Source organism: Taudactylus pleione, unplaced genomic scaffold, assembly GCF_031769625.1.
Source record: "Taudactylus pleione unplaced genomic scaffold, aTauple2 ptg000105l, whole genome shotgun sequence".
Taxonomy (NCBI): Eukaryota; Metazoa; Chordata; class Amphibia; order Anura; family Myobatrachidae; genus Taudactylus; species Taudactylus pleione.
In genome coordinates this window covers 11,543,990-11,556,734 of record NW_028284507.1, presented here as the reverse complement: position 1 = coordinate 11,556,734, position 12,745 = coordinate 11,543,990, and the positions used below count along the sequence as shown (strand labels likewise).

General features: G+C 45.4%; 1 protein-coding gene across 2 annotated transcripts in view; it reads right to left on the bottom strand.

Annotated features, from left to right (window-relative positions):
- LOC148525572 (tetraspanin-15-like) overlaps positions 1-2,410 on the bottom strand; it is a 240,495-nt gene extending 238,085 nt beyond the window's left edge. Inside the window, exon 1 of one of the 2 annotated variants that reach the window (XM_088470889.1) lies at positions 2,143-2,410. In XM_088470889.1, coding sequence (XP_088327015.1) covers positions 2,143-2,229 — 87 coding nt within the window. In that variant the 5' untranslated portion in view covers positions 2,230-2,410. The remainder of the gene's footprint in view (positions 1-2,142) is intronic. The other variant, XM_088470888.1, reaches the window with a different exon arrangement.
- Positions 2,411-12,745: the final 10,335 nt, after the last annotated feature.

Genomic DNA, 12,745 nt, shown 5'->3' with positions numbered 1-12,745 from the left:
TGTAAAAACAGAACTAGCTAATTTTTGCTTTAGGCTCTTAAAATTGGGATAGAGGAACATAGGATTCATAAGCATACGCCATAACAAGACAGCGCGATGCGGTAAGCTGACCCTGCGCAGCAGGGAGTCACAGGGCTTGAGAGGCGCCGCCACCACCTTCTCCATTTGCAGTCCGCCAGCTGAGATTTAGTTGCCAGCGGGCACCCGGCGGCTCCTTCTCTGCAGTCGGAGGCTGGAGCTGACTCCTGAGCTCTGCCTTCCAGGCTCCCGCAGCAGTGGGTGTAGGGAGAGGAGTCATGACGTCTCTCCCATAGTGCTGAGTGCAAGGAGCTGTGAGACAGCGACGGGCCAGGGGCAGGGCTTCAGGTAAGTACAGTGTTGTGTGTCATAATGTGTAGGGGCACTACTACTGTGGGCATTGTGTATAAGGAGCACTACTGTGTGGCATTATGTGTATAAGAAGCACTACCACTGTGGCATTAAGTGGATAAGGTGCAATACTACTGTGGCATGTGTACTACTACTGTGTGGCGTAACATGAATAAGGGAGCAATACTGTGTGATGTAACATGAATAAGGGAGCAATACTGTGTGATGTACCATGAATAAGGGAGCAATACTGTGTGACGCAACATGAATAATGGGCACTACTGTGTGGCGTAACATGTTTTAGGGAGCTATACTGTGTGTCGTAACGTGAATAAGGAACATGTGCTGTGTAATATGAATAAGATTGTGCTACTGTGTCGCGTAATTTGAATTGGGGGTACTATTCTGTGGCCACGCCCTTTTCATTGTGAGACCACACCCCTTTATAATAAATGGGAGGGTAGCCGCAAAATTATAGTTCACAGGTGAGTGCCGAACACCCCAGTACCGGCCCTGATTACACAGATGCCAACTATAACACAATTACAATGTATTTAAGACTTCCAGCACAAACAACAATGGTAAATTAGTCAATAGCTTATCAACAGCACATCTGTTAAAAGTCAATGTTGGTGAACTAAACCTGCGATTAATTAGTAGTAGCATCATTGCAAGTCTGTAATCAAATAAAGCACAAAAACTGGACTAAGGGCCTAATTCACACCCGGATGCTATTTGCGTCTGCTCGCTGGCTAAAAGAGGCCGGCTATTTAAATCATGTGCTCACACTGCGTCGCGTAAAGCCGCCCACTAAATAATAGCGAGCGGCCGCGTTATGCGCTCGCACCTGTATAAAGACGCCCCTTTGCCACTCGCAACACACGTCATCTCCGGCAGTTGTAGGATTAATCGGGAACATCGAGAGCCATCGGAGCTGCTCGCAGCGCTTGTGGTAGCCTTTTCCCACCACAACATTGCGAGCAGTTCAGGCTAAAATACAACCCAGTCACATGTGTAATGACGCTACTTTGATAATTATGCATACCCATTAAACGCCGTTCTGACGATCTGGCACGCCTGCATTCGCACATCCACACCCCCGTTCACAAGCACCTTCCCCTGTTACCACCCACAAACGGCACATTCTGTCACTCAAAATAGCGTCCCGTCTGCGGTCTACAAGCGAGCACTTTCCCATCGCACAGACTGGTTCGTGCACGTGCACTGCGACACATGCGCAGTTTGCAAAAAAAATCGCTCAGTGCGAGCGAGCGCAATATTGCGTCCGGGTCTGAATCAGGCCCTAAGCTCTTTGGAAATGGCTGCAAGACAATCCAATTGCAATAATTTGAGTGTGTATAGGAACAGTCAGAATTGCATAATGTATTGACACAATATATGAGAATATTTGTTAACATAAAAAGCCCCATTTGCTGACATGACTGGAAATTTGTTTCCTGTGATCAGTGTGCAGCCAGCAGACATAGTACTATCTGTATACACAGAGTGTGTATAATAATGAGCCATGACTGCTTTGTGCCAGGGATAAGGCCACACCCCCACACTATCCATTACTACAATAACCCATAGTAAATAGCACGCATGCATGGTGGCTAGTCTTATATTTTCATACAGGCTGCACTGTGCTGCAATCACACAGAAAGGTAACGGATTATATTCATGGGTATAACAAATTACAATAATTCCATTGTCAATGAGCTGCCTGTCACTTCCAGGACTAAGCTGATCATTCACTCACACTCAGGGACCTACCGAGAAGAGGGTGGAGTAGAAGGACAGGGAAAATTTGAGGCAGTAGTAGGAGCGCAGGGTGGCTCTCCATTTGGGGTCCCGGGCCATGTCTGTTGGTCACATAGACACTAACAGCGAGTGTGCTCCCCGGTCATTGTCTCTCACACACACAAAGCAGCAGCAGCGCAGCCCCGGCACTTCCGCATAGGGAAAGGGAAAGTGCACACAGGGAGGGGACAGTGCTAACCCATCACCGCCCCTCACATCACCTGCAGCCAGCCGCCCCTAGCCATGAGCTGCACATTGCCGGCCAAGAGGGTGACTGTGACACAATGTAACGCTGCCTACTCCTGCCGCCACACTAGGGAGGTGACTGACCCCCAGCACAGCCGCTTCCTGTGTGTGCAGCTGGGGTAACCTCCATATCTCACACTAATCTTTGCAAATGTGAAAGGGAAAATGTTACAGACATAACAATTTATGATCCCATTCCCTCTTAACCCCTAAGTGACGTAGAATATTTTAGACCTATTCACATTAATAACATTTCATGTTTCAAAGGTGTTTTTTTTTCTCTTTATGCCAGTATTTTGTATTGCTCTTTGGGGATTTGTAGGGCTTTGTTTTCTATGTAATAAAATATGTCGTTCCCCAACCCCTGCAGTGCCTACACTGAACGATTAGTCGTTCAGTGTAGGCACCCTCCATCATCCTCGAACATGGGCAATCTGTCGTTATTGGCAGATTGACCGGCATGTTCGGACGATGATGTCGGAAACGACCAGTGAGAGCGTTCTTCGATGGTCGTTTCTGACATTATAGTGCACGATTAATAAGCGATTGCACGATTACGATGTCGTAATCGTGCAATGGCTCATTAATATCGCCTAGTGGATGTGCCCCTTTACCCTAACCTCCCCCCGGGGGTGCCTAAACCTAACTTACCTGTACCCTAAACCTAACCCTCACGGGGTGGTGCCTAACTCTAACCTCCCCCCAAGGGTGCCTAAACCTAACCTAACCCTCCTCCCAGCACCCTAAACCTAACCCTCCCAGGGTGGTGCCTAACCTTAAGTCCCCTCGGGGGTCCCTAACCCCCCCCCCCAGTACTAACACTGCTCGGCTTACCTTCGTTCGGGAAGCCGTCTGTCTAGATTTTGGCGTCTGGAATTAGACACGCGACGGGATTTCGACGCCTGGATTTAGAAAGACGGCCTCTCGGCTGTTGGTATTTTAACTGCATCCCCTTCCATATAGCTGTCATTGGCCTCTCCATAGCTTTCACCACCCCTTCATACAGTAGCTCTCTCATTGTCTGTACCAGATCTCTCTCACTGTCCCCTCTCTACCTCTCACTTCTCCTCCCCAGCTCTCTCTTATTGCCCCCTCCGTATCTCTCTAATTGCCCCTCCACGGCTTTCTCTTACCCTCCACAACTCTCTCATTGACCACTCTGTATTTCTGCCATTATCTAATCCATAGCTCTGTCATTGCCCCCTTCATTGCTCTCTCACTCCCCCCTCCATGGCTCTTACTGCCTGCTCCGTAACTCTTACTGCCCCCTTCATAGCTATCTCATTACCCGTTCATATTTATCTCACTGTCCCTTCCATAGCTGCTCCCTCCAAGGCGCTCTCACTGCCCTCTCCATAGCTCTATTACTGCCTCCTCCAAGGCTCTCTCACTGCCGCCTCCATAGCTCTATTATTGCCTCCTTCAGGGCTCTCTCACTGTCCCCTCCATAGCTCTATTAATTCCTCCTCCAAGTCTCTAATACTACCTCCTCCATAGATCTATTACTTTCTACTCCAACACTCTCTCACTGTCCCCTCCATAGCTCTATTACTGCCCCCTCCATAGCTCTATTACTGCCTCCTCCAAGGCTCTCACACTGTCCCTTCCATAGCTCTAATACTGCCTCCTCCAAGGCTCTCTCACTGTCCCCTCCATAGCTCTATTACTGCCTCCTCCAAGGCTCTCTCACTGTCCCTTCCATAGCTCTAATACTGCCTCCTCCAAGGCTCTCTCACTGTCCCCTCCATAGCTCTAATACTGCCTCCTCCAAGGCTCTCTCACTGTCCCCTCCATAGCTCTAATACTGCCTCCTCCAAGGCTCTCTCACTGTCCCTTCCATAGCTCTAATACTGCCTCCTCCAAGGCTCTCTCACTGTCCCCTCCATAGCTCTAATACTGCCTCCTCCAAGGCTCTCTCACTGTCCCCTCCATAGCTCTATTACTGCCTCCTCCAAGGCTCTCTCACTGTCCCTTCCATAGCTCTAATACTGCCTCCTCCAAGGCTCTCTCACTGTCCCCTCCATAGCTCTAATACTGCCTCCTCCAAGGCTCTCTCACTGTCCCCTCCATAGCTCTAATACTGCCTCCTCCAAGGCTCTCTCACTGTCCCTTCCATAGCTCTAATACTGCCTCCTCCAAGGCTCTCTCACTGTCCCCTCCATAGCTCTAATACTGCCTCCTCCAAGGCTCTCTCACTGTCCCCTCCATAGCTCTAATACTGCCTCCTCCAAGGCTCTCTCACTGTCCCTTCCATAGCTCTAATACTGCCTCCTCCAAGGCTCTCTCACTGTCCCCTCCATAGCTCTAATACTGCCTCCTCCAAGGCTCTCTCACTGTCCCCTCCATAGCTCTATTACTGCCTCCTCCAAGGCTCTCTCACTGTCCCTTCCATAGCTCTAATACTGCCTCCTCCAAGGCTCTCTCACTGTCCCCTCCATAGCTCTAATACTGCCTCCTCCAAGGCTCTCTCACTGTCCCCTCCATAGCTCTAATACTGCCTCCTCCAAGGCTCTCTCACTGTCCCCTCCATAGCTCTAATACTGCCTCCTCCAAGGCTCTCTCACTGTCCCTTCCATAGCTCTAATACTGCCACCTCCAAGGCTCTCTCACTGTCCTCTCCATAGCTCTAATACTGCCTTCTCCAAGGCTCTCTCACTGTCCCCTCCATAGCTCTATTACTGCCTCCTCCAAGGCTCTCTCACTGCCCCCTCCATAGCTCTATTACTGCCTCCTCCAAGGCTCTCTCACTGACCCCTTCATAGCTCTATTACTGCCTCCTCCAAGGCTCTCTCACTTGTCCCCTCCATAGCTCTAGTAACGGATTATGTGGGGAGGAAAGATATTTGGAGTAAAGGGGATATTCAGAAAATAAATGTATTGACCTATTGAGTCTCATAGAGAGATTCTTTGTTGACATCATATTTATGTTGCTGGGTTTCCATCACAACTCCATTGGGGGACAAGGCATTCAACTTAAACTCTTTTACTGATCATGTGCCTGGAAGCCATAGGAGTGCTAAATATTTTTCTGAAATCAACCTGAGCTGTTGTAAATGGCTTGTATTATTTTAATAAATTAATCAATTAGTATCATCAATTAATGGATGAGCCCAGTTACACTCATACCCCTTTCACACTTGCAGCAATAACCCGGGTTACTGTGCAGTGTGAAAGGGCCAGGTTGAAATAAGCCGAGTCGAGCAACCCAGCAATTCAACCCTGGTCACGAGATGGGTCGAACGCATGTTCAACCCAACTCATGATACAGTGTGTATGGATAACCTGGGTATGTGACCGGATCCCGTTCACCTCATAGGAAGAGCTGGCGCTTTGAAATTAGATCATCTCCAAGCGACGGCTCACCACGTGATGCCAATGACATCATCGACCGGGCATTATTGCCGTGTCGGGCCGCCAGTCTGAAAGGGGTCTCAGCCGGGTCGCACCCGGGATGGGCGCGTGAACATAGTCCTGGGTGCAACACGGCTTTCACATGTAAAAGAGGTATAAATAAAAAAGAAGACAGAGGGGTCTATATACTAAGCAGTGTTAGGAGACAAAGTGAAAAGTGATAAGAAAGTGATAAGGTGCCAGCCAATCAGCTCCCAACTGTCATTTTTCAAACACAGCCTGTGAGATGACAGTTGGGAGCTGATTTCCTGGCACCTTATCACTTTCTTATCACTTTTCACTCTGTCTCCTAACACTGCTTAGTAAATAGACCCCTAAGGGGGGGAATTCAGGAGCTCAGCAAAAAAATGCCCAATAACTATCTGTTGTCGGTCAGATGCCACCATTAACACATAGGATTGGTGTACTTATCACGTCACCCAAAAATATATATTATTTCGGGCGCATAAGACTGGATCAAATTGAATTGCCTGAAGGCAATTCAAGCATTAAAATCCTGTTTTATTCACCCGAAAAAATATCGGGTCTAATTGAATTCCCTCCTACATTTAGAAGCAGCTAAATAGCTTCCAGAATAAATGTCTTTGGTTGATTTCTCTGCATCATATACTCATTATCATAACATGTTTCGGTTGAGTCAACAGACGCACGCAGCACGGGGGCAGCTGGGAGGGATCCGATTTGGATCTATCCTAAAGGGCATCCCGATAAGAAGCCCATAGGCGTCTATTGGGTAACGCCATCTAAAGATTACATTATCCACTAGGCTGAAGCACCAGAATGCATTGCATTCCAGTGCTTAGTATATACTGTATGGGAAATGTGGTAAACTGCATTTTCGGGGTTTTACCACATTTTTCAGTTTAATACATCCTGTCCTATAAGTTGCAGGTTGTGGGAGGATTGTCCACCCTCCCAGAAGCTGGGTGACCAATTCAGGAGTCTCCTGGGAGGGAGTGGGCAAGCTTGGATTATACTTGTCCTTAGTAGCTGTGTGAATGAATTTTTAACCTGATAAAACACAAACAATAGATGTTTTAATATCATTCAAATTTTAAATAATGCCAAACACATACTGTACTGGACATGTATTGTGTTAATTTTCCCTAATTATATGAAGTTGCCCTGACTTGGGCTTACAGTAGATTCTTTACAAAATATTAATATAGAAACAAATATAAAAACAGAGGAAAATTCTTTATTTTAGTAATGAAGCATTTTCTTTTTTCCAGGACACTGTTATTGCTATTCTGAGATGTCTATAGGGCAGGGGTGGGGAACCTTTTTACTGCCGAGGGCCATTTTGATATATATAACATTCTTTGTGGACCTGGCCACGCCCCCACTCCATGTGACGTCACACAGGGCGGGAACACAATAGCCGGTGATTACTGTGAAAGAGCTCCAATATTAACTTGGCATCATGCAAGGGCCAGAAGATTTAGATTTTAAATAGCTCAAAACTTAAACAAAGAGACATGGTTGTAATAGGAGCTACAACAGGATATAACACCTAGCAGAGTCTCTTGTTACAGACAATGTGGATGTGTGGGGGTTTGAGCTGGTGCAATGCATGATGGGAGGAGGTATATAAATTGAAGCAGCCAAAAACAGCTCTCTCTCTCTGCCATTCCCATCCAAGACACAGACACACACCTGGCTCACTGGACCTCTGACTATTCAAGGTACTCTGTCCTCTATAATAACTTGTCTTCTATAATAACTCTATTGCCTAAACTTTCCTTTCCTGCCTATCTATAAGAGCTAACACTCACACTAGATAAGCCAATGAATCTTAAATCCTCTCTCTCTCTCTTTTGGAGCATACACACGGTCAGATTTGTCAGACTTGTCAGATGAACGATTTGAACGATTTTACCAAAGTTTTGAACGATTGAATGATTTTTGACTGCATTAAAATGAATGGAATCGTCCAAGTCTGACTGCAAACACATCAGATGTCAGATATCGTTATCTGACAAACGGGAACGCGCATTGTAGATCGTCCATCGTTCAGGCATGTCAGATATGTCAGATTTTCCTTCAGATATGAACGACTGAACGATTTTTAAATCGTTATCGTTCATATCTGAAGGAAAAAGCTGACCGTGTGTATGCACCATTAGTCTCAGCTACATGCTCACAGGCTATCAGGCCTTGCCATGAGGTTTCACCCCACATACATAGCAACACAAAGACTCAAGGATGACCTCCTGGCTACCATGCCATGAGGCTCTAATACATAGCACACTCTCTATACTCACACATGTATTTTCACATAATCACATCCATACACACATGTGTTTTCTCTGATAGATTGCCCTTCACAATTTATCTATAGACTAGTAGTCTCGCCGGATGTGCAGGGGCAACAATTTACCCTTAATTATAGTATTTCTTATAACACCCCTACACACACACATGTACACTTCTCACATACTTCCAGCCATGTGCTTTCTTATAACACCCCTACACACACGCATGTACACTTCTCACATACTTCCAGCCATGTGCTTTCTTATAACACCCCTACACACACGCATGTACACTTCTCACATACTTCCAGCCATGTGCTTTCTTATAACACCCCTATACACACGCATGTACACTTCTCACATACTCCCAGCCAGGTGCTTTCTTATAACACTTCTCACACTACTGCCAGCCATGTGCTTTCTTATAACACATTCTTATACACACGTACACAGAGGGTAGCAAAATATATATAACACATGCATACAGTTTCCTTACATACACACATACATATATACATATATTTGCATGAACACCAAGGTTATATACTAGTGAAAGATTAAATCGAATCTGCATTGAAGTTTATTTAGCAACTGCATAGGGTTAATTCATTACTGGGATTAAAGTTAGAAAATCACTTCTGAGGTTATGTACTGTACTGCATACTATATTATCCTTTGTATTATTCATATGTAAACCATCTATTATCTTGCAATTCTCATTTATGGAGTAAAATACTTTTTATATCATGTATATGGTGTATAGATAACTGAGTATGATTTCAAGGTTTAATTAATATGCAATGATACATTATGGGTAAGATATGCAGGGGACTTGATAGATTTGTCAAGGGATATTTGGGTGGTATCGGCCCGGTAATAGCTTGCATGTTTAGCTCACATGGAGCTTTGGTTGTCATGCATAACATAACAATGGCAACTCTCTGTCTGGGTGTTTTATGGTAAAGGACGGAATAAGTAAAAAGACTGTATGGAAGATTAATAAAGTAATCTAGGGGGTCACAGATGTAGCAATATCAGACAGAGAAAATAGATTAAAGAGGAAAATATTGTGTCATATTCCTATAATTAATTATAATCGTCACTATTGATGAAGAGAAGATTTTGTGTAACTATGAGACCCTCAGAGAGGAGTGGAGGTTGCACAGAAACCGGAAAAACATACTCTAACAATTACAGTAATGCCCGAAGCTGTAAGGTCACCGGTGTGACTGTCTGAAGCATCCTAAGGGCGCTCCAGGCTGCGCTGCTGCATAGAATCTGACTGCAGGGTGCCATTCTAGGCATCCTGCTAGCCAGATGAGGTTAGCAGAAAACAGCTCGGAGGGCCAGACCAAATGCTTCCACTGGCCTTATACGGCCCCCGGGCCTGAGGTTCCCCATCCCTGCAATAGGGAAAGGAGGATAGCGGCAGGACTTGCATTGCTGTTATCCTTGTTAAGCAGGCAGTGGCGAGCAAAGCATGGGCGTATCATCGCAGGACATGGCTACTGCTAGTGATACTTGACAATAGCCACTGCCGGCAGTAGCCTTCTATAAATAGAAATAAACCATAGGGCTTGTGCTATGTGTACCAAATTCAATATGTAAGGAAAACAGAATAAATCTAATTTTCTTTATGGACTAGTTTATGACAGTTTGTTAGCACAAGTTCTTGCTATGGACTCTTCTTATATCCCTCTTATGTGAAAACTGGGATTCCTATTATACTACATGTGCGATCAGTTTTATCAGAGCTTGATCCAATAAAAAGCTGTGCTCTGGGGGCCTCAAGCATTCAGAGAGCTGAAAACGCATGGCCACATGGGAGTTTCCGAATGCTGACATTTCCTGTCTAGAAAATTGCTGCACAGGGCCTGACTCAGCAGTGTACACTAGAGCACTGCTGAACGCAGATTCCCGATGGTCGGGATGGTCAGTGATTGACAGTCTGCTGCCGTTTGGTTCCGGGAGGGGGCGGCAACGGCTGCGTGGTGGGGGGGGGAGGAAGAGGCCAGGATCTCCATTGGCTGACAGAGATTTCCTGGCCTCTTTCTCTCATTTGCAGCGGCTGGCTTGTGTGTCCCCATGGGCCACTTCGCCAGCTGATGTTCCCGCGATTATCCGATGCTGCGTGATGCCTCATGCTGCATTACCATAATTGCAAGGACCGAATTGCAAAGCTGCTGCATGCAGCTTTACAATTCCGTCTGAAGCTGAATCAGACCTACAGTCAGTATAACATTAAAGTGATTCCGAAATTTTTTCCCAACACCAAAAAGTAGTACATGCAACACTTTCACAGTGGAGTCACTGGTGTCAAACTGTAACAGCGATGCTCATTCATTTTAATGTTGCACTGATAGAGTAATATATATTTTTCGGAAGGTTGTCTACTTTGCAAACGGAATAGGAGTGAACTGCAAACAAAATGCTAGTATTACTATACGCATATTCTAAAGAGTAAGCACCTACAGTATATCATTGCACAGCCCCACTCTTCCACACACAATAGCACATGTCATTGTTATCATCAGCACTTGCACCGGGCGTGGTTTGACTAGTCGACATCCAGAATGTCGACATCCAAATGTCAACATGTTCTAAATGTAGACAGTAAGACTGTTGACATGGACATTAGGTCAACAACCAATATGTTGACATACATTGAGGTCGACATGGCTAAAATGTCCACACTTTCATGTAACATGTCAACACCAGGATGTCGATTGACTTATGGTTTTTGGCTTGCCGACTATGTAAAACTCCTCTCCGGGAGCAGCCCGGAGAGGAGATGCTTCTGGCCGGTTAGTGGGTGGGGCTGGGCTGCAGACGTAATTAATTTTCCCAGAAAAGTCGGAGATTCGCGGGTCCTCGGGCTGGGCTAAACATTTAGCCCCGCCCTCTTCCTGTGGACCTGCAAATTCCCCATTACATCTCCCCATCCTGCCCACTTCACTAGGTAGTGAGCAGGATATGGGAGATCTGCCTACGCTTCCTGGGGTGCGGGGGACTACCCGAAAAATCAGGAGCCTCTGCGACTTCTGGGATTGTAGGCAAGTATGACTAACAGCTAAGTAAAATAAGCTGAAATACTGAAGTGTGTGTTAAGCTGATGGTGTAATGGTGAGCCACCTGGTGCATCTTAAAGGCAAGTTGGTTGATCAACTTCCCGGTCCTGGCAGCGACCTGGGTCCCTCTTCGTGGCATCATGATGTCACGTGTGCGGGGGGGCAGTGCTAGCCCAGGATGCATTATCACCCGGCTATGGCTCTGATTCTCAGTGCATACATTTTATAAGATAGATAAGATTTTTTTACACTGTGCAGCAGGGGCAGGTCCATGATGATGCGGATCATTGTAAATAGCATCATTGAGCCCCCAAAAGAAGTGGGCCGATCTGGCAGGATGGTCTACTCTGGAACAAAAGGAAAGGTGTGAATCCGCACTGACCTGATCCAAATAGAATAAAAATACAGTAGATGTGTGTATAGGGCATCATATAGTATGGTATAATCCTACTAAATCACAAGGTTGGTGGTGCTCGCTAGAATCAGGTATATCATGTATAAACCAAAGGAGAAAGAAAGAAGACTCGTTTTGTTGAGGCGCTCTTTTGATTGAAATTTTATTGTTTCATTAAAACATTAATATTTATTGATATGCATTAAAAAAGGGGAAGAACATTTACTTTCTCTACTCGGGAGACTTTTTCCAGCAAAGGTACAAATATTAAAAATGACACGCTACAGTGAGTTATGTAATTGGTGTAGCACAATTTATGTATGCTTTTTACATTTATCTGTATTTGCCATTTCTGCACTCCTATTGATATGCTGATTAACCTTTATATGTTGTGAGCAACCCCCTCCCCTTTTTTTGTCAATTCATTGTTTATATTCCGTACAAAGCACTGTATATTCCACCACCACAAATTGAACTTGACTTAATATTTTTTGTATTTGTGATCCACATCACATAATTGATCTGTTTGTATTTTCTCACATCTATCAATAAATTGTGTAACACCAATTACATAACTCACTGTAGCATGTCCTTTTTAATATCTGTACCTTTACTAGAAAAATACTCCTTAGTAGAGAAAGTAAATGTTCTTCCTGTTTTCTTTTTTAATGGATAGCAATAAAATTAATGTTTTAATGAAACAATAAAATTGAAATCAAAATAGTGCCGAAACAAAAAGAGTCTTCTCTCTTTCTCCTTTAGTTTATACAGGATGGTCTACTCTGTCAGGTCCACGTGACTTCCCCGAAATTCAGGACTCTCCGAAATAATCTAAAAGAGAAAATAAATATGCAGAATTGTACTTTTATATAAGTCAAAGTACAGGCCAAATCATGCAACATGAGAGATAAGAAGGTCTATGCACGGGATGCAGGCAGGAAGCTGACGGTCGAAATGCAGACCGCCGGCTTCCCGACTGTCTAATCTCGGCAGGGGTCTAATGACAGATGTCGAAATCCCGACACCTGTCATTTTACCTACGCTGGGAGCCCGATGCCTGGCATACCGATTGATGGTAATCCGAGCGCGAACAGCTGGGGGGGAAGGTTAGGTTAGGGGCTCCTGGGGGGACTTAGGGTTAGGCACCCCCCCCGGGAGGTTTAGGCTAGGGGAAGGGGGGGTTAGGCACCCCCGGGGGGAGG